Raw genomic sequence first — 21,591 nt, forward strand, 5'->3', positions numbered from 1 at the left:
TGGATACGGCTGCGCCGGCATCCACTACTCAAAATATTGGACCTGCCTGTCGCCTATCACACGGTAGAGGATAGGCAAAATAAAAAATTCTATCGCTTATTCTCTAATTCATCACCATTCACATATGTACATAGTCGTGGAGTGGACTTTTCACTGCTCATAAAAATCGCTCAAATTGTCTTTTTAAATATTTCTTTGGACAAAAACTGATGCATAGAATAAGTTTAGCAATCACAGATGACATACATCAGTAACACAGGTTTCTAAAGTGAGTATTTTACCAGATATACTAATGCAAACTTGCCAAAATAAAACCCTGGAGGCACCCTACGGGAGTACCTACAACTTGAGAACAAGTCCTCAAACGTTCGAAATTTGTAGTTACTACAACTAGCAACCATGTTGTTTCACTTATAAGATTAAGATTCATATCATATGTATACATGCATTCACATGTAGGTTAGGTCAACTACATGTATTATCACAACATGTTTATTCCATGATATTTACCAAAATTTCAAATAAGCAATGACTGAGTCTCAATGATTGTTATTACAATTGATGAAGTATCCATCTTCTGCTGATGATCAGCAGACCACAATTATTGGGGAGGGGGCAGGTATGATAGTGTACTCCTGCAGCTGCATGAAATATAATAGCATACACATACCACTTATTCCTCACAATACTCCCTGTACAAGTTTAGCCATATATCCCTCTGACAAGAAAACTTCAAATCCAATTTTTCCCAAAGCAAGGTTTGGTCAAATACATTGGGGGGCGTGAGGGGTGGTGGAGTAATGCATGTGTGAATTGCATTGAGTGTCCCCTTCATCAATGAAGTTGTTATTGACTACAAAGCCAAAAAATTTAGCGTTTTGACAGTGATCAAGTTGATATAAATGTTACTGAAATTAAAAATGGAATCTTGATTACACTGACAAAGAAGACTGTTAGGGTTCAGAGTTCAGACGTTAAAACTTTTGCATACTCACATTGAGCAAATATGTTAATCCTCTGCATGTTAGCCATAGGCTCAGTGGCGTAAACAGCGGGGGCAGCTGGAGCCCCCCATTTTGAACCCTTGCCCCCTGTTTCCACCCCCCCCACCCAATATGAAAAATGAGAGTTATTAATTAACCTCATATCTGGTCATTTTAACCTTAAAAAACACAAATTTTATTCCACTTTTTTACCATATGTCACCAGTTTAGCTTCAATATGCCAAAAATGTTCGCGCGCTTTTGTACCATACACTTCTTTTGTCGCCAAAAGGTGCTGGATTCCCCTCATTTATTATGTTTGCCCCCGCTTGCCCCCCCCCCCCAAATGAAAATGTCTAGTTACGCCACTGCATAGGCTTCAACCTAAAAAGTCCCCGGTTTTGAGATATTTTCTCAAAATATTAATATCTATCTGAAGAACCAATAAAACATAAAACTAGGCTTGTTTGTACTCATTTTAATGCATTTTTCATGAAATTCCAAATATGGTCATGGAAATTCTACAATTTTTTAATTGAAAATTAACTTGTCGTCTGTAGTCGACTCCCGCATGGAGAGAGTAAGTTCCAGAAAAAGTAAAAACAAGTTTTGTAATGTCTGTTTCAAGACCGTGTGACTTTATAGAATATATATATTGCCTGCTGCAATAATTTTTAACCTACATACCTTACATATGTTTATGCATTTTGGGCATGAAAGTTATCTTGAGTTTGTACTTAAATTTTGACCTCGATATAGTTGCTACTATTTGACAACTAAAAATGCTGAAGTCATGCAACCTTAGCTAGTTATCTACCTCCAGTCAGTTTTGGAGTTCAGTGTGTGCTGCTTTGATTTAGCATTGTTTCTTGCTTCTATCGTATCGTACGCGTATACACACACCAAGTAATGCTAAGCTAACATAGAATACGCTGAACTTCAAAGCTAGTGCCGCTGAGTTGACTAGAGGTAGATATAGATTTATGGCACTATTTTATAGAATCTACAAAACTTGTGTCATATTTCTTTGTCGCCATCTTGTTGTAATCCATGTATAGAAACACACACAGGGTCTATCCCAGAGTCTAAAATCCTCCTTTCATTTCCAGTCTCACATTTATCAGGTGTGGTCCCTTTCATTTCTGTATGTATGGCATTGTGTACTTCTGTGTAAGTACCTGCCGCATGAGATTTGTCCAGAGTTACATCTTGCTGGAAAAGAGGTCTTCTTGATGAATTTTGATTTCCTTCAATATCACAAGATATCATTTCACCTGATGTTGTGAATTTGATATCAGTTTGATTCTTAATGTTAATGTTTGACTTTTGATTAAGGTCTTGGGTGTGAGTCCTATCAAAAGATGGTGAACAACAAGATTTGGCAGCTGCATTTGTGTTCTCTTTGGAAATGCTATCTATCAGGATTTCATTTATGCTGCTTTCTGGTATTGCACTGGACAAAGTTGAGTGTGCAACACCACTCTTACTACAGTTGTGTATCAGAGTAGCTGCATGGGAGCAGGTTTGAAATGGTACTGTACCGTGATCATCACACCTTGAAAACATGGCATCATTCTCATCGAGATCACTGGAAGTTGTATTGAGTAGTTCATTATCTGTAGAGAGAGCATTGTCTTCGGTCAGAGTGACATCACCTTCTGACCTCTGTTCCTGACATATAGCATCATAATGGCAAGAGGTTCTGTCTTGAGTTGTTTTCATTATTTTATTGTTTAAAGAAGAAGTCCTGTCTGCAGTCAGAGTGACCTCACCTTCTGACCCCTGTTCCTGACATGCAAGAGATATAGCATCATAACGGCAAGAAGTTCTGTCTTGAATTGTTTTCATTATTTCATTGTCTGGAGAAGAAGTCATGTCTGCAGGCAAAGTGACCTCACCTTCTGACCTCTGCTCCTGACACAAAAGAGATGGAGTATCACAAGGGCAAGAGGTTCTGTCTTGAGTTGTTTTCATTATTTCATTATCTGGAGAAGTCCTCTCTTCATTCAGAGTGACCACACCTTCTGATCTCTGTTCTTGACATGCAAAAGATGTAGCATCATGAGGGCAAGAAGTTCTGTCTTGAATTGTTTTCATTATTTCAGTGTTTGTAGGAGCCTTGCCTTGAGTCAAAGTGACCTCACCTTCTGACATCTGTCCCTGACATGAGAGAGATGTACCTTCACGAGGACAGGAAGTTCTGTCTTGAGTTGTTTTCATTATTTCATTGTCTGGAGAAGAAGTCCTGTCTTGAGTCAAAGTGACCTCACCTTCAGACCTCTGTTTATGACACGCAAGAGCTATGGCATCACCCGGAAATGGACTCCTATATTGAGTCATACTGGAAGATCTAAACGTAGTCACATCACTATCTGATAGTTGATCATTGCTTTTGGATGGCACGTCATCTGGCGAAACACTTCTTTTTTGGTCTCTAACAAAATCTACAGAAGCTAAAGGAGTGACATTAGCTGATCTCTCATACATCTCATGACAACTGATTTCTGATGTCATTTCATTAGGTGAGAAGGTTGTCCTTTCTGAGGCTCCTGCGATGAAGCCAGTGGAGGCTGATGGTACAGCAATCGGTGTTTTATGGAGCTTTAAGTCAGGCGATGACACAGTAGCTTCTGGTATTGTGCAGATGTCATGGTGATAATGGCCATCTGGTGAAATGAACAAAAACATTGTAGTTTTTACATCTCTTTCATTTTAACAGTACTCCTATGGGTAAAAGCATCCCCTCCCAACTCACTGCACATTGCGGTCCCCGCACTCTGTATACCCGCTGTACTCATACTCATTAGTTAACTTAAAAAACACGCCCTTTTGGATCTTATTTCTTGAACGTTTTAGAGGAAATTTGAAAATTTGACATTTGAAATCGATGCACCCCTTAAGGGGTACTACACCCCTGTGGTAAATTTGTGACTATTTTTGCATTTTTCTCAAAAAATAATAACACACTGGTAATAAAGTTATGTATATTATTGGGGCAAGGAATCCAATTACTACACTGAAATTTCAGTGACTCAAGTCAAGTGGTTCAGTATATATGATAGGAAACTTATCATAAATAACAAACCAGTGTAGTAATTGGATTCCTTGCCCCTATAATATACATAACTTTTGTTACCACGGTGTTATTAGTTTTTGAGAAAAATGCAAAAATAGGCACAAATTTATCGAGGGGTGTAGTACCCCCTTAAGATGGAAGACATGACTTTAATCTTCCACACAGGGAGTGTGAATTTGAAATTTACATTACCTGCGACTCAATTTGAAATCTACACCTGTGTGGGAGATACAAGGCCATGTCTTCCATAGGGGGTTTTCAATAGCCTTGGTCCAAGACTTGGGGGCTCTAAGTGACAGATATTATAGGTCTATCATCATTGCTTGTACCAAAGTATATCCCAATATTATACAACCCCCTCATTGCATTGATCAATCACCAACAAATGTGCTGATAACTCACAGTGGTTTCTTGGATATTTATCACTGTGTAATAGGTAGTCTATAATGGAGCCCAGGTTGCACCTAGCACCACTTCTAATAGTTGCCCACCAATCTGGTTTTGATTACAAATTGGTCAAGTCTTTTTAGACAACTGGCCTAAACATAATTATGGTGTTAGATCTAGGACAAAGTAAATAGGGATAAATAGTGCCCTCATACATAAAGTTTACAGATCAACTGCAATTCTACAAAATGGTCTAGGACAAAGTAAATCGGGATAAATAGTGCCCTCATAGGCCCTTTAAACTTAACAGATCAAACTCAATATCCAACAATTGGTCTTTTTAGGACCAAGTAAAGTGCCCTGGCAAGTACAAATGTATACCTTTATCTATAATTCATAATGCAAGATATTTTGACTTAATTTTGGTATCTTATAAGGCCTACATAAATTAAGTATATTAACCATATAGGCCTATTTTACCATAGTATGCCACATACCCCTCATACCTTAATAATTAAGGCATAAGGCCTTCATGAATTTTCATTGATTAAATTTTACTATCTTAAGAATGTCAAAAAGACTTGGACAAGTCTAGGTTTTCAACTGGAATAGCCCAATGCCCCTTCATTGCTCACCTTTCTGTTTCTTTATAATCCTTTTCTCCACATAATTATTATTTTCCTCCCAACATTGCATTTCTTCAATAAGTTCCTCGTCTGTAGCAGAAAGAAATCTTTCCCTATGTCTCTGTAGATCGCACACATCTTTGTCGTCTAAATGGAAGATACGTCCTTCTACTGAGGGCGCTATATTGCTCTGCGCTTGTTCTGCTTGCGATATCTCCGCTTGATCCAAGAAGCTATGACGTCTACATAATGAACAAATATATAAAGAATTAACAATGGCTCACGAGTACGTAGCATTGAACATATACCGTCAAAACTTGCTACATTGATAGTTAGCATATGTGCTTACTATCAAGTGCTTTTAAAACATGCAAACATGAAAAGCTCAATACACAAAAGTGTAAATGGTTTTGAGCAAATCATCGATACACATAGTTAAATACGAACAAGTAAACCTGCAAATATGTGTCTCAACCTGATTAGCTCATTTGGTAAAGAACCAGACTCTGGTAAAATTTCATGTTTTCAAAAGCGATCGATAGTAAGCACATATGCTAACTATCAAGTTTTTATGGTAAACATCATTGTTGCTTAAATGGTAAGCAAGTAATTTTCATAGGGACTCTCTGGGGAAATATGATGGCAATTTGTCTTCACCCTGAATTTTGCCATCTTATGTTAATCGTTGACACAACCAGTTATTTATCCATTCCATCTCCAGTAGCTTCCAGTGACAGTGGCGTATCGTGGTCGCTCGTACCCCGGGGGGGCTACAGAAAAGGTAAATTTTGCTGACCCCTGCAGCAACAGTTGAAAAGAATCTAAAAAGTGGGAAGAGTGGGGTTGAGGATCAAAATTTTTCTCAACATTTTTTTTTAATATTAAATAATTGGTGTTACACATGCCCCCCAATAACCCCCACCCCCTCGAGCGGTGACCCTCTGGCAACCATAAAGGTATATTTTTATTCTTTGCACAACTTTTGTGAACATTTTCTATACTATTTTTCTGCACTTTTGTCTTGCCGCCCCTTCTGCATCACCCTTTTTTCTTTAATAATTCTTTATGCTGCCCCTTCGTTTTCAGCCTCCCCTTCTTTTTTGACTCGTACCCCAAAAGCTCCCCCAAAATACGCCCATGAGTGACACCTCATTCATTAATTCATTGGATGCATTGAAATAGGTATTACTATTTTCCTATAGACCACTTGACATTGTTTATCAACAAAGGCGAGGGATTGGTCTGTCGATATGCTCGAATGTTAGTGGGAGATTTAAAATGCACATGCCCTGAGCAAACTACGATGCGTACGCACACTGCAGGGCAAAGAACAATGGAAAGTGCCATAATTTGTGCGCATACTGCCGGGCAATGACGTCACATGTCAAGTGGTCTATAGTGCTGGTATTCATGCCCCTCCAGTGAACACTGGCCTAATCCTATATTCAGGATCCATGACAATGAACAGATACTAATTGCATTATTCCATTTAAAATTCACACTCCCCTTGTAAAAGATTTAGCTAGTCTTCCACAGAGGGAGTATGAGTTTCAAATAGAATAAACAATTGGGTAACTTCCATTTGAAACTCATTCCAGCTGTGGAAGATATAGGTAAAGTCATGTACAGGGATGTATGGGTTTCAAATTAACCCTAGGCAATTCCATTTGAAAAAAAACATACTCCCTCTGTGTAAGACATCATAAAATTTCCACAGGGGTATGGCAGGTTTCAAATGGTAAAAAAAAACCATAGTGATTTATAGTGCGCTATGCACAGGCACAACGCCTAGACGTTGATCCATAAGCCTCAGCATTTTTTACAACCCATTTAAGATGATGATGATAACAATGATGATGATGATAACAATGATGATAACAATGATGATGATGATGATTGAAGAGGTGGTGATGGCGGCAGTGTGATAGCAGTGGCATTGCACTTTGCATAACTTACTATGTCAAACTAACAAAGCTTTTGTCTATGTCCAGATCTGTCTTTTCACCATTTCCAAAGCAATGAAGTTAGGCCTGAAAAATCGTTTGATTGGAGTAACATAAAAAAAATTAGGGTAGGTCGGTTAATTGGCAATTTTTTTAACACACATTTTAAGCTGTAAATTGCATAATTATGATAAAGGCCTTGGAACTTTTTTGAAATTTTTTTTTAATTATTTTTTTTTTTTATTATAAAAATAAGAAAAAAGTCTAGGGTCTGACCTATTTTTAGGGTCAGTCGGGGTAACACCAATCAAACAATTTTTTAGGCCTTATTCTGTACAATAGACATGAGCACGGTTCCTCTTATGCATAACTTACTTTGTCAAACTAATCAAGCTTTGTCTATGCCCAGATCTGCAAGGCTTGAGTCCTTTCACCATCTCAACAGCTGTGAAATGATTCTGTACAATAGTTGACAGGATTGGGCCCTCTTCTTGATCAACTAAGATGGGACAACGTCTGAAGACTTCATAGCCATCCTTTCCTTCTGCAAGGTACTGTTTGGTGCATATTCTATAAAGCTGTCAGGCAAACATAAAATATATATTTAGTGGGATGGTGTGTACCCAGTGTGTATTAACTCTCTCCACGCGGGTGTCGACTGCACACGACAAGTTTCAAATTTTATTTGAATTTTTCGAACATTTCAGATTTGTAAATTTTATTGACCATATTTGAAATCAGCATGAAAAATGCATTAAAATGAGTACAAACAAGCCTAGTATTGGTTCAGTGGTTCTTAAGATAGCTCTTGATATTTTGAGAAAATTTCTCAAAACTTGGTCTTTTTATGTTGAAGCTTATGAATATGACTAGCACGCAGAGCATTAAATTCAGCCAAAAAGCAACAAGTCCACATGACAGGTTGCTCCTGAAATTAACCTGTTCAACCAGCCTGAAAGTAACCCGTTCATATATTTTATTTGTTACTCAGATTTGGTTTTGATGTATTGGTGCTGTCTTAGTGTCTAGGTACCAGTGGACAGAATTTCCAAGGTGGGCAAAATTATCAAAAAGAGACATGACTGGGACGAGTGCACACGAATCCTGCGGAAATTTAACATTTTATAAGGATAATTGTTGCTTGAAAAGGCCAAATGGAAGATAAACACCAAATATTTGGTCAATTTTGTCCTGGTATTTCTGCGGTCGGTACGCCATTAGTAAACTGGCCTCAAAAAGAAACTTATAATTTGTCACAAGGCCATATCTTAAAATCCTGGCTATAAAAATGAAAAAATTACACAGGATTACTTCAATACTCTACTCTAAACACATGTCAGTAACCAAGCAGTTGTCAACTGACACAACAGTAAAGCATGTCATGGAACACCTTCCTGGACCACATTCACAGCCCAACAGATTTCTTTGGCTGGGTTCCAATTATTCACCTGTGAATGTGGTCCTGGAAGCTGTTCCGTGTCAGTGCATTTTACTGTTGTGTCAGTTGGACAACTGCTTGGTTACTGACATGTGTTTAGAGTAGAGTATTGAAATAACCCTGTGTGTAATTTTTGTTCATGTACAAGCGAATAATTGGAACCCAGCAAAAGAAATCTGTTGGGCTGTGAATGTGGTCCAGGAAGGTGTTCCATGTTAGTGCATTTTGCTGTTGTGTCAGTTGGACAAAAAAAAATCGCAGTGATTTATAGTGCGCTACGCACAGGCACAACGCCTAGGTGTTGATCCACAAGCCTCAGCACACTTTACAGGTTGTCGCTGACCACTACGGCCCCACAACATTCCATAAACCATTAAACAACAATTCAGGGACTTTGCTGCTTCAAGAGCGCACACCCTAGACATTCCACAAATAGCCTTCGCAACCAGGATCAGCTCCCGAGTTTCAGACGGGTTACAACGAGACAATTAGCAGTAAGTTCCTTGTCCAAGGGAATTTCAAGCTAACTCAATTTTTCCACGAGAGCGTAATAGGCACCGCCGGGGTTCGAACCCGCAACCTCTCGCACCATAGTCGAACGCCTTATCGATTGAGCTAACTTGACTGCTATCAAACAGACAACTGTTTGGTTACTGACCAGTGTTTAGAGTAGAGTATTGAAGTAATCCTGTGTGTAATTTCTGTTCATTTTTATGGACAGGATTTTAAGATATGACCTTGTGAAAAATGATAAGTTTCTTTTTGAGGCCAGTTTAGTTATGGCATCCGTCGGATGGACTTGTTAGAAAAATATCATGTCTGAAGACAAAGTAGCCTAAGTGGCTCTATTTTACACACTGTGTTTACCGCAGGGCTGGATCCAGGTTATTGATGGGGGATCTCATGCCATATTTGAGGGCAATTGCGACACTATTGACCATTCTGGGGGTATTTTCCCTGGGAGTCAGAAAATTGTTAATTTTTTGTCAAAATAACCTAAATATCATTAAAAAAATGTTGCCTTTTTTTTAAAAATTTGAAATGCACCCAATCTTTCTTACCTTTCTTGGTAGTATATGTTGAGAATCTACTAATATGGTGAAAGGGTCCACCCTATGGCCTGGTATAGTAGATGGGTGATATCCAAATTGAATACCAGACACTTGAGGGAATCGTCCTTCTTTCTTAGGATGTTGACTCACGCCATTCTCAAGACACTCCAACAACTGCTCACCTGTAATATGAAAACAAGAAACTTAATGCAACTTTTTAAAAATTCAAAATGATAATTAAAAATTTGCACCCCTCCCCTAATAACAGGGATGCCAACCTTGCAACTCAAGAAATTGTACTCACAGACCCCAAAAACTGTATTTTGCCATACAAAACTGTATTTTTTTGAGATCATGTGTAATTTCACTTGTAACGGTTTGCATCGTGCAAAACTCTCCCCATTTTTCGATGGCTCGATAACTTTCCACTTCTCAGAATACTCCCGCTTGTAGCATTGCTTCCTTACGTCGATTTCGAAGTAGACGCCATAATGATAATAAAATGATAATTTATCACGTTCAATTTCGAACTATCGCTCCGTGAATGTTTCAAAAATGGCTACCAAATGTTGATGCAGACCCACAGCCTAACCAATTTTGTGTGGAATACTACGATTGGTCGAAAACCCGGGCTGTTTACACCCCACAACCAATCACAATCGTGCTTTCAGAGATGTGATCGACCGCCTTGTGTAAAACAAAACGTAGTAATTCACAGGGCTCTATATACCGCAGACTGTCTGTAGTCTCATATACCAGCCGTCAGTCGTTTACGTTTTTTTTTCTTTCAATAGGCTAAACGTAAAATCGTATTTTTTTAGGGGAAAACGTAAAATCGTATTTTAAACAAAAAATCATACAAAATACGGCAAAATCGTACTAGTTGGCATCCCTGTAATAAGCACCTCTTGTGGAATTTTCAAGGGACATCTTTCAAGTGACAACTGTCCCTCTTTGAAATTATACAACGAGAAAATTGCCCTAATGTAAACTTTTGGTGCCCTAAATCAACATTGACCTCATTTGACCCCCTTTATGCGACTTGCCAATTGTGAACTCTAAGCTGGGGTAAAGATTCCTTACATCAAACTATACCATTTATACACAAAGAGAATATATTTGTGTGGTTTTTTTTTTTCATGGTAGCTGCTTTGGAATGTGAAAAGCGCCAAAACAAATGCAGTGCCAAAATTTCTACTTCTAGAGTCCCACTACTTTGCTATTCAAAAGCAATGTCAGCTCATTATTTTAGAGCAAACATGGCTTTTTCTAGAATATATTGCTGTCACAAAGACTGGACCAAAATAACATTTAAGAAAAGTGGCTCTTAACCCTAACACGCCCGAGTACTACAAAATACTACTTGATATACGTGCTGTTCGCGCGTGCATCCCACGTGGTGTGATGACGCAATCACCCTAAGTATTATATATAGGCATGGTTTTGCTGGCCAGCGAAGCCAAAGACCCATGGCAAGTGTCGCCGAGCCAGTGGTTGGCATGCGAGGGGTTCGGGTTCGAATCCCACCCGGAGCAAACTTTGTTTTCTCTCTTTATTCCTTTCTTCTTTCCCTTCCCGTCGCCAAAAAGCCCCTGGCGGGTTAGGGTTAAGGCACTGCACAAATGAACCAATTATATAATATTGGATGGCTTTGAGTGTGATACGAGAAAATACCGCCCGAGTCATGTAAATACTGACTGAACTGGAGGCGAGTTTAGAATTTTTTGGCTTCCTCCCTTGACCAAGAAAGTTTGCTACACCCTTGATGAGGGTACTCCACCTATGTTTATTTGCAGTACCATAAGTGAATCAATAAATGGCAGCATAGTCAAATAACATCTCATGTATTATTGCTTCAATAACCTTATCCTGGCTGTGATGGCATATCTAATTGAAGAGTAATAAGGGTACTGCACCTACCGGTTATTTGCAGTACCATAAGTGAATCAATAAATGGTAGCATAGTCATCAAATCACGTCTCTTGAACTCTCCAGCAGAAATGATTGCGTCTGTACGGAATGTCCCGGAGTTGAGAAGCGCCACATCAGCTTTAGTTGTTGACAGCATGATATCGGTTACAAAATTTCCTGTTCAAAATAAGAATAGAATAAAAAGTGTGGAATATTAGGCTACAAATCAGTTTGTCTTAGAAGATCACATTCATAGAGTTTTCAAAATTGAAATTTTGCATATATTGCTTTTTTTTTCCTGAACTTTCAGATTTGTTTTTGGATTTTTTAATGTCATGAAAAAATTTGAAAAAGACATCCTGTATTTTTGTAGGCTTAGCCAAACATTTGCCAAAGGCGACCTTACACATTAAAAATTGAGGACCCAAAACATACTTTGCTGTTCTTTAATGAAATGCTCATTAAAGTTTAGCAGTTATCATTAATAGTAGTTTTCAAAAAGCTCAAAATGTCTCTCTTTTAGTTAGTTTCTTGTGTCCTTATTTAGAAAATCTAGCCTAGCCTCCATGTTTACTTCAATATATCCCCAATATGTAAATGCAATCAAGCAAAATGAGTCGGATGTCGGGAATATTGAGTTTGAGATAAAGGCATCAATAGTATTCAACTTCCTTTGTATTTTATTGTTCTGAGCAACACTAAAATGACTATATCTCTGGAACCATAAGTCTAATCATGATGGGGATTTTAGCAAAATAAAGCACTGAGAATTGCTGATGTAATGAGATTAAAAACAATTACGACTCACTTAGACTCCCTTAGCTTGATCGCATCATGTTATATCCTCTGTTTCTTTGTTCACTTTCTCACTTTGTCACAGACAGACAGACAGACAGACACACACACACACCGACTTACAGATGCCTTTTCATCTTTCCCATTCTTACCTAAGTTAGTTTCTTGTGTCCTTATGATAGAAAATCTAGCCTCAAGGTCTACTTCAATATATCCCAATGTTCCCTCCATTTCCTTGCTCACTTTCTCTGCAATGAAAACAAGAAATACAGCAAGTAATATTTCAACTTAAAAGTTCAGATTCTCTCCAAAACGTGACCTATATTTTTCCACCCAATATTAATTTTTAAGAAGGAAAAACGGTAGTCCAAATGCAATGGCATGTCCCCTCTGACACCTAGTCTGAAGAGCCAGTCTCCACTGGCATTGTGGTGAGTGGGGTTTGGAGATAACCGGACCTTTCCGCATTAGTGAAATGGTTTGACCATGCTGCAAGAAGTTGCGGGTCTGAATCCTGATGGTGTTTTAGTACATTCTTGTGGAAAAATTGAGTGAGCTTGATATCCCCCTGGACAAGGCACTTACTGCTAATTGTCTTGTTTTAACCCGTAAAAAACTTGAGGAGCTGATCCTGGTAGCTAAGGTCATTGTGGAATGTCTAGGGTGTGCACTTCTTAGCAGCAAAGTACCTGAATTGTTTTTTAATGGTTTATGGAATGATATGGGCCATACTGGTCAGTGACAACCTTTAAAGTGTGCTGAGGCTTATGGCTCAATGTCTAAGCATCGTGCCTGTGTGTAGTGCACTATAAATCACTGTGCTTTTTTTTGACACACATTCACAGAAGAAATACAATACCACATGACATCTTCTTGGCAGAAGTCAGGTGATAATAATAATAATAAAAATAGTATCATCTTAACCTGTACCTTTAAATTGTTCCACAATGTCTCTGACATGAGGATCTTCTTCAACTTCACTTGTGACTTCCAGCTTGTCAATTTCTACATGGTTACCATAACAACCAACTTCTATATTTAGCTTGGACAGAGTCCTGAAATCGGTGCCGCTTTTCACTATAAAATGACCGTTGACCTGCATATAGAAAATAATGAAAACAATACACTGTGATTATTATGGATACTGGAACTTTTCCTATGTTACTGTTGACTTCCAGTTTTTTTTTATTTACAAATATGGTTACCATACCAACTAATCTTCAGTAGATAGCAGTGTTGTTAGCCCATACAAGATGCTATCTTCAGTAGATATCAGTGTTGTTAGCCCATACAGGATGCTATCTTCAGTAGATAGCAATGTTGTTAGCCCATACAGGATGCTACCTTCAGTAGATAGCAGTGTTGTTAGCCCATACAGGATGCTATCTTCAGTAGATAGCAGTGTTGTTAGCCCATACAAGATGCTATCTTCAGTAGATAGCAGTGTTGTTAGCCCATACAGGATGCTATCTTCAGTAGATTGCAGTGTTTCAACCCACGCAGCATGTTAACTTCAGTAAATAGCAGCGTTGTTAATCCATATATGCAGCATGCTATCTTTGGTAGATAGCATTGTTGTTAATCCATGCAGCATGCTATCTTCAGTAGATAGCTGTATAATTGTTAATCCATATGCAGCATGATATCTTCAGAAGAAAAGCACCGTTGTTAATCCATATATTCAGCATGATATCTTCAGTAGATAGCAGTGTTTTAACTCTTATATGCAGCATGCTATCTAAAGTAGATAGCAGTGATGTTAGCCCATACAGGATGCTATCTTCAGCAGATAGCAGTGTTAATCACCCATACAGGATGCTATCTTCAGCAGATAGCAGTGTTAACCCCCTCATACAGCATGCTATCTTCAGTAGATAGCAGTGTTAATCACCCATACAGCATGCTATCTTCAGTAGATAGCAGTGTTAATCACCCATACAGGATGCTATCTTCAGTAGATAGCAGTGTTAATCACCCATACAGGATGCTATCTTCAGCAGATAGCAGTGTTAATCACCCATACAGGATGCTATCTTCAGTAGATAGCAGTGTTAATCACCCATACAGCATGCTATCTTCAGTAGATAGCAGTGTTAATCACCCATACAGCATGCTATCTTCAGTAGATAGCAGTGTTAATCACCATACAGCATGCTATCTTCAGCAGATAGCAGTGTTAATCCCCCATACAGCATGCTATCTTCAGTAGATAGCAGTGTTAATCACCCATACAGCATGCTATCTTCAGTAGATAGCAGAGTTTTTAACCCATACAGCATGCTATCTTCAGTAGATAGCAGTGTTAATCACCCATACAGCATGCTATCTTCAGTAGATAGCAGTGTTAATCACCCATACAGCATGCTATCATCAGTAGATAGCAGTGTTAATCACCCATACAGCATGCTATCTTCAGTAGATAGCAGTGTTAATCACCCATACAGCATGCTATCTTCAGCAGATAGCAGTGTTAATCACCCATACAGCATGCTTCTATCTTCAGTAGATAGCAGTGTTAATCACCCATACAGCATGTTAATCACCCATACAGCATGCTATCTTCAGTAGATAGCAGTGTTAATCACCTATACAGCATGCTATCTTCAGTAGATAGCAGTGTTAATCACCCATACAGCATGCTATCTTCAGCAGATAGCAGTGTTAATCACCCATACAGCATGCTATCTTCAGCAGATAGCAGTGTTAATCACCCATACAGCATGCTATCTTCAGTAGATAGCAGTGTTAATCACCCATACAGCATGCTATCTTCAGCAGATAGCAGTGTTAATCACCCATACAGCATGCTATCTTCAGTAGATAGCAGTGTTAATCACCCATACAGCATGCTATCTTCAGCAGATAGCAGTGTTAATCACCCATACAGCATGCTATCTTCAGTAGATAGCAGTGTTAATCACCCATACAGCATGCTATCTTCAGCAGATAGCAGTGTTAATCACCCATACAGCATGCTATCTTCAGTAGATAGCAGTGTTAATCACCCATACAGCATGCTATCTTCAGCAGATAGCAGTGTTCATCACCCATACAGCATGCTATCTTCAGCAGATAGCAGTGTTAATCACCATACAGCATGCTATCTTCAGCAGATAGCAGTGTTAATCACCCATACAGCATGCTATCTTCAGTAGATAGCAGTGTTAATCACCCATACAGCATGCTATCTTCAGTAGATAGCAGTGTTAATCACCCATACAGCATGCTATCTTCAGTAGATATCAGTGTTGACTCTTTGAGCATACATTTATGATATAGGCCTATATAAGTACAGCAGTACAGCATGCTATCTTCAGCAGATAGCAGTGTTAATCACCCATACAGCATGCTATCTTCAGTAGATAGCAGTGTTAATCACCCATACAGCATGCTATCTTCAGTAGATAGCAGTGTTAATCACCCATACAGCATGCTATCTTCAGCAGATAGCAGTGTTAATCACCCATACAGCATGCTATCTTCAGCAGATAGCAGTGTTAATCACCCATACAGCATGCTATCTTCAGCAGATAGCAGTGTTAATCACCCATACAGCATGCTATCTTCAGTAGATAGCAGTGTTAATCACCCATACAGCATGCTATCTTCAGCAGATAGCAGTGTTAATCACCCATACAGCATGCTATCTTCAGCAGATAGCAGTGTTAATCACCCATACAGCATGCTATCTTCAGCAGATAGCAGTGTTAATCACCCATAGCATGCTATCTTGTTAGTGTTAATCACCCATACAGCATGCTATCTTCAGCAGATAGCAGTGTTAATCACCCATACAGCATGCTATCTTCAGCAGATAGCAGTGTTAATCACCCATACAGCATGCTATCTTCAGCAGATAGCAGTGTTAATCACCCATACAGCATGCTATCTTCAGCAGATAGCAGTGTTAATCACCCATACAGCATGCTATCTTCAGCAGATAGCAGTGTTAATCACCCATACAGGATGCTATCTTCAGCAGATAGCAGTGTTAATCACCCATACAGGATGCTATCTTCAGCAGATAGCAGTGTTAATCACCCATACAGCATGCTATCTTCAGTAGATAGCAGTGTTAATCACCCATACAGCATGCTATCTTCAGTAGATAGCAGTGTTAATCACCCATACAGCATGCTATCTTCAGTAGATAGCAGTGTTAATCACCCATACAGCATGCTATCTTCAGCAGATAGCAGTGTTAATCACCCATACAGCATGCTATCTTCAGCAGATAGCAGTGTTAATAGCATGCTATCTTTAGAATCACCCATACAGCATGCTATCTTCAGTAGATAGCAGTGTTAATCACCCATACAGCATGCTATCTTCAGCAGATAGCAGTGTTAATCACCCATACAGCATGCTATCTTCAGCAGATAGCAGTGTTAATCACCCATACAGGATGCTATCTTCAGCAGATAGCAGTGTTAATCACCCATACAGCATGCTATCTTCAGCAGATAGCAGTGTTAATCACCCATACAGCATGTTAATCACCCATACAGCATGCTATCTTGTTAATCAGATAGCAGCTATGTTAATCACCCATACAGCATGCTATCTTCAGCAGATAGCAGTGTTAATCACCCATACAGCATGCTATCTTCAGCAGATAGCAGTGTTAATCACCCATACAGCATGCTATCTTCAGTAGATAGCAGTGTTAATCACCCATACAGCATGCTATCTTCAGTAGATAGCAGTGTTAATCACCCATACAGCATGCTATCTTCAGTAGATAGCAGTGTTAATCACCCATACAGCATGCTATCTTCAGCAGATAGCAGTGTTAATCACCCATACAGCATGCTATCTTCAGTAGATAGCAGTGTTAATCACCCATACAGCATGCTATCTTCAGCAGATAGCAGTGTTAATCACCCATACAGCATGCTATCTTCAGTAGATAGCAGTGTTAATCACCATACAGCATGCTATCTTCAGTAGATAGCAGTGTTAATCACCCATACAGCATGCTATCTTCAGTAGATAGCAGTGTTAATCACCCATACAGCATGCTATCTTCAGCAGATAGCAGTGTTAATCACCCATACAGGATGCTATCTTCAGCAGATAGCAGTGTTAATCACCCATACAGCATGCTATCTTCAGTAGATAGCAGTGTTAATCACCCATACAGCATGCTATCTTCAGCAGATAGCAGTGTTAATCACCCATACAGCATGCTATCTTCAGCAGATAGCAGTGTTAATCACCCATACAGCATGCTATCTTCAGCAGATAGCAGTGTTAATCACCCATACAGCATGCTATCTTCAGCAGATAGCAGTGTTAATCACCCATACAGCATGCTATCTTCAGCAGATAGCAGTGTTAATCACCCATACAGCATGCTATCTTCAGCAGATAGCAGTGTTAATCACCCATACAGCATGCTATCTTCAGCAGATAGCAGTGTTAATCACCCATACAGCATGCTATCTTCAGCAGATAGCAGTGTTAATCACCCATACAGCATGCTATCTTCAGCAGATAGCAGTGTTAATCACCCATACAGCATGCTATCTTCAGCAGATAGCAGTGTTAATCACCATACAGCATGCTATCTTCAGCAGATAGCAGTGTTAATCACCCATACAGCATGCTATCTTCAGCAGATAGCAGTGTTAATCATACAGCATGCCATCTTCACAGATAGCAGTGTTAATCACCCATACAGCATGCTATCTTCAGTAGATAGCAGTGTTAATCACCCATACAGCATGCTATCTTCAGTAGATAGCAGTGTTAATCACCCATACAGCATGCTATCTTCAGTAGATAGCAGTGTTAATCACCCATACAGCATGCTATCTTCAGTAGATAGCAGTGTTAATCACCCATACAGCATGCTATCTTCAGTAGATAGCAGTGTTAATCACCCATACAGCATGCTATCTTCAGTAGATAGCAGATATGCTATCTTCAGTAGATAGTGTTAATCACCCATACAGCATGCTATCTTCAGTAGATAACAGTGTTAATCACCCATACAGCATGCTATCTTCAGTAGATAGCAGTGTTAATCACCCATACAGCATGCTATCTTCAGCAGATAGCAGTATTAATCACCCATACAGCATGCTATCTTCAGTAGATAGCAGTGTTAATCACCCATACAGCATGCTATCTTCAGTAGATAGCAGTGTTAATCACCCATACAGCATGCTATCTTCAGCAGATAGCAGTGTTAATCACCCATACAGCATGCTATCTTCAGTAGATAGCAGTGTTAATCACCCATACAGCATGCTATCTTCAGTAGATAGCAGTGTTAATCACCCATACAGCATGCTATCTTCAGTAGATAGCAGTGTTAATCACCATACAGCATGCTATCTTCAGCAGATAGCAGTGTTAATCACCCATACAGCATGCTATCATCAGTAGATAGCAGTGTTAATCACCCATACAGCATGCTATCTTCAGCAGATAGCAGTGTTAATCACCCATACAGCATGCTATCTTCAGTAGATAGCAGTGTTAATCACCCATACAGCATGCTATCATCAGTAGATAGCAGTGTTAATCACCCATACAGCATGCTATCTTCAGTAGATAGCAGTGTTAATCACCCATACAGCATGCTATCTTCAGTAGATAGCAGTGTTAATCACCCATACAGCATGCTATCTTCAGCAGATAGCAGTGTTAATCACCCATACAGCATGCTATCTTCAGTAGATAGCAGTGTTAATCACCCATACAGCATGCTATCTTCAGTAGATAGCAGTGTTAATCACCCATACAGCATGCTATCTTCAGTAGATAGCAGTGTTAATCACCTATACAGCATGCTATCTTCAGTAGATAGCAGTGTTAATCACCCATACAGCATGCTATCTTCAGTAGATAGCAGTGTTAATCACCCATACAGCATGCTATCTTCAGTAGATAGCAGTGTTAATCACCCATACAGCATGCTATCTTCAGTAGATAGCAGAGTTTTTAACCCATACAGGATGCTATCTTCAGTACATAACAGTGTTTTAACCCATAGAGGGTGTCATCGTAAGTGCATAACATCATGCAATCTTCAGTAAATAGCTAGCAGTGCTGTTAACTCATACAGCATCCCATCTTAAGTAGATAGCAGCGTTAACCCACACATCATGCAATGTTCACCCATACCGCCGAACTATCTTCAGTAGAAAGCAGCGTTGTTAACCCATAACATGGCATCTTCAGTAGATAACCTGTTGTCCAACCATATGACAATACTATTTTCAGTTCATAGAAGTGTTATTAAGCCATATGCAGCATGCTATCTTCAGCAGATAGCAGTGTTGTTAATCCATATGCAGTATGCTACCTTCAGTGGTGGATAGCAGTACTTCTAACTCACACAGCATGCTATCTTCAGTAGATAGCAGCATTGTTTTAAATCCATGCAGTATGCTACCTCAGCAAAATCAGTCTGAAGTTAGGCATTTTCACTTACTTGATTTCATAAAACATGTACAAAGCCACATTTTGCATAAAATTCCATTGAAATCAAACATTTATTTCTAAAGATATGAACAGTTGAAGTGTTTCCAAAACAAAATAATTTTCTTTGTTTGGCTGTATCTGAAAATCAATATTCCCGACTTCCAACTGACTTTGCTTGATCACATCACATATAGTGCTACTATCAGAACACAGTTGCTACATAATCTCACCTGTTGTATATCATAATCATGATCATGACCTCCAAGAATCAAGTCTATATCTTCTACATTCTCTGCCAATCTGATGTCATTTGGCATTCTCATGTGTGTTAAAGCTATCACAAAGTCTGCTCCCTGAGATAAAAAAAACCAGAAATGGAGAAATACTAATTCATAAGCTATCAATAATAAAGAAAACAAAGGTGGGTGTTCCCATTTGTTCTTATTGTGTTTTTCATCTTACATTTAGGCCTAGTGTGACATATTCACTAAAAATACTATTTTATTTCGATATACGTGTCGAAATAAAAGGAGAATAGAAACACCGCGTGCGAATCAGAGAAACATTTGCTGTGCATTGGGATCGCGTCGGAAGCTGTGAGCTCCGAATAATTTGACGATTTTGCGGTCCAAAATCACATTTCTTTGACAAAAACAGTTTTGTCGTTTTATTTGACATTGTCGGGAGGCGATATTTATATAGTTTACGCTATCACGGCGAAATAGGATCATTTTCATCCACTTTTATCGCATGCGTGAGAATGGCGGAGCAGAATTCGACAGGTATGTCGCCTAAGTCAGCGTCGATACAATCGGCAGCTGCCAACAAGCATAGCTCTACACGTGGTGAGGGCAAAACAAGCAAAAAAGATTTGCCAGCTCCTTCGGCTGTACCTAAAAAGAAGCCAGGCAAACAGCAGCCCCAGGGCAATACTAGTTCTAATAAGACTGGTGATACTGAATCTGATGGACTGGGTTCAATTGAGAAACTCTTGATCCAGATGCATAGAGATTCACGTGAGCAAAAGGCTGAATTTACAGCCAGAATTGACAAGCTAGAGAAAGAATATGCTAGCAATAGTAATATGCAGTATATGTACCATGACTCCGACTCAATAAGCGGTGAACAGTGTGAAAATGCTTATCCAAATTATGGATATTATGGCGGGGGTGAACATGATGTCATGGATATGACTAGTGACGCTATGAGTGAAACTCATGCTTATGATGATAGCACTGGTGCTATTGCTGCCCCAGAGGAACTAAATGAGCAGGTGCTGAGCACTATTAGTGACTTGGTGAAAGAGTCTGAGAAACAAAAGCGTGTCTAAAGATACACCCCTCCAGCAGCAAAGCCCACGGGCTTTGCAAGGAAATTTGCCGATGTTGCGGAGGTGGGGCCTCCTCTTAATGGGGAATTGACAACAGAGATCAATACCATGTTGGAGATGAAACTGAAAGAAAACAAGATCGCAGAGTTACTTGCAAAACATATTGCACCCTCCAACCTGTCTCGGCTTAAATCGCCCAAGGTAAACCCGCCCATTTGGGCATCAATGACTCCTAAGGCACGTGCATTTGACATACGCTTACAAAGAATCCAGAATTCTTTAACTGGTGGAATGTGTGCTCTTATGCGCTCCATTGGAGATGACAAGCTTACATCAGAGCTGGAAGAGGTGGTTGCACTGCTGTGCAACGCCAACTATGAACTGAGCAATGCTCGGAAGGACCACATTAAACCTCAGTTAAACCCGGCCTATGGCCACTTGTGCCAGACTCAAACTGGGTCAGATTTCCTGTTTGGAGATGATCTCCAACGTAATGTGAAAGATATTACAGAGGAGAAAAAGGCTGTCATGATGTGCACAAAACAGGGGAAGCCATATAAGGCTTTGGGAAGAATCAAGGTTCCACCCCTATTCTACATAAGGCATGCACCAATCC

At 39.4% G+C, this 21,591-nt stretch overlaps 1 protein-coding gene across 1 annotated transcript in view; it reads right to left on the reverse strand.

Annotated features, from left to right (window-relative positions):
- Positions 1-1,883: 1,883 nt before the first annotated feature.
- Positions 1,884-21,591, reverse strand: part of LOC140146759 (uncharacterized) — a 38,609-nt gene continuing 18,901 nt past the window's right edge. Inside the window, exons 6-13 of the mRNA XM_072168635.1 lie at positions 19,876-19,998; positions 13,142-13,307; positions 12,364-12,459; positions 11,426-11,593; positions 9,515-9,687; positions 7,391-7,593; positions 5,082-5,314; positions 1,884-3,649 (exon numbers count right to left, since the gene is read on the reverse strand). Coding sequence (XP_072024736.1) covers positions 2,001-3,649; positions 5,082-5,314; positions 7,391-7,593; positions 9,515-9,687; positions 11,426-11,593; positions 12,364-12,459; positions 13,142-13,307; positions 19,876-19,998 — 2,811 coding nt within the window. The 3' untranslated portion in view covers positions 1,884-2,000. The remainder of the gene's footprint in view (positions 3,650-5,081; positions 5,315-7,390; positions 7,594-9,514; positions 9,688-11,425; positions 11,594-12,363; positions 12,460-13,141; positions 13,308-19,875; positions 19,999-21,591) is intronic.

The sequence above is a fragment of the Amphiura filiformis genome, chromosome 2 (genome assembly GCF_039555335.1).
Source record: "Amphiura filiformis chromosome 2, Afil_fr2py, whole genome shotgun sequence".
Classification (NCBI taxonomy): Eukaryota; Metazoa; Echinodermata; class Ophiuroidea; order Amphilepidida; family Amphiuridae; genus Amphiura; species Amphiura filiformis.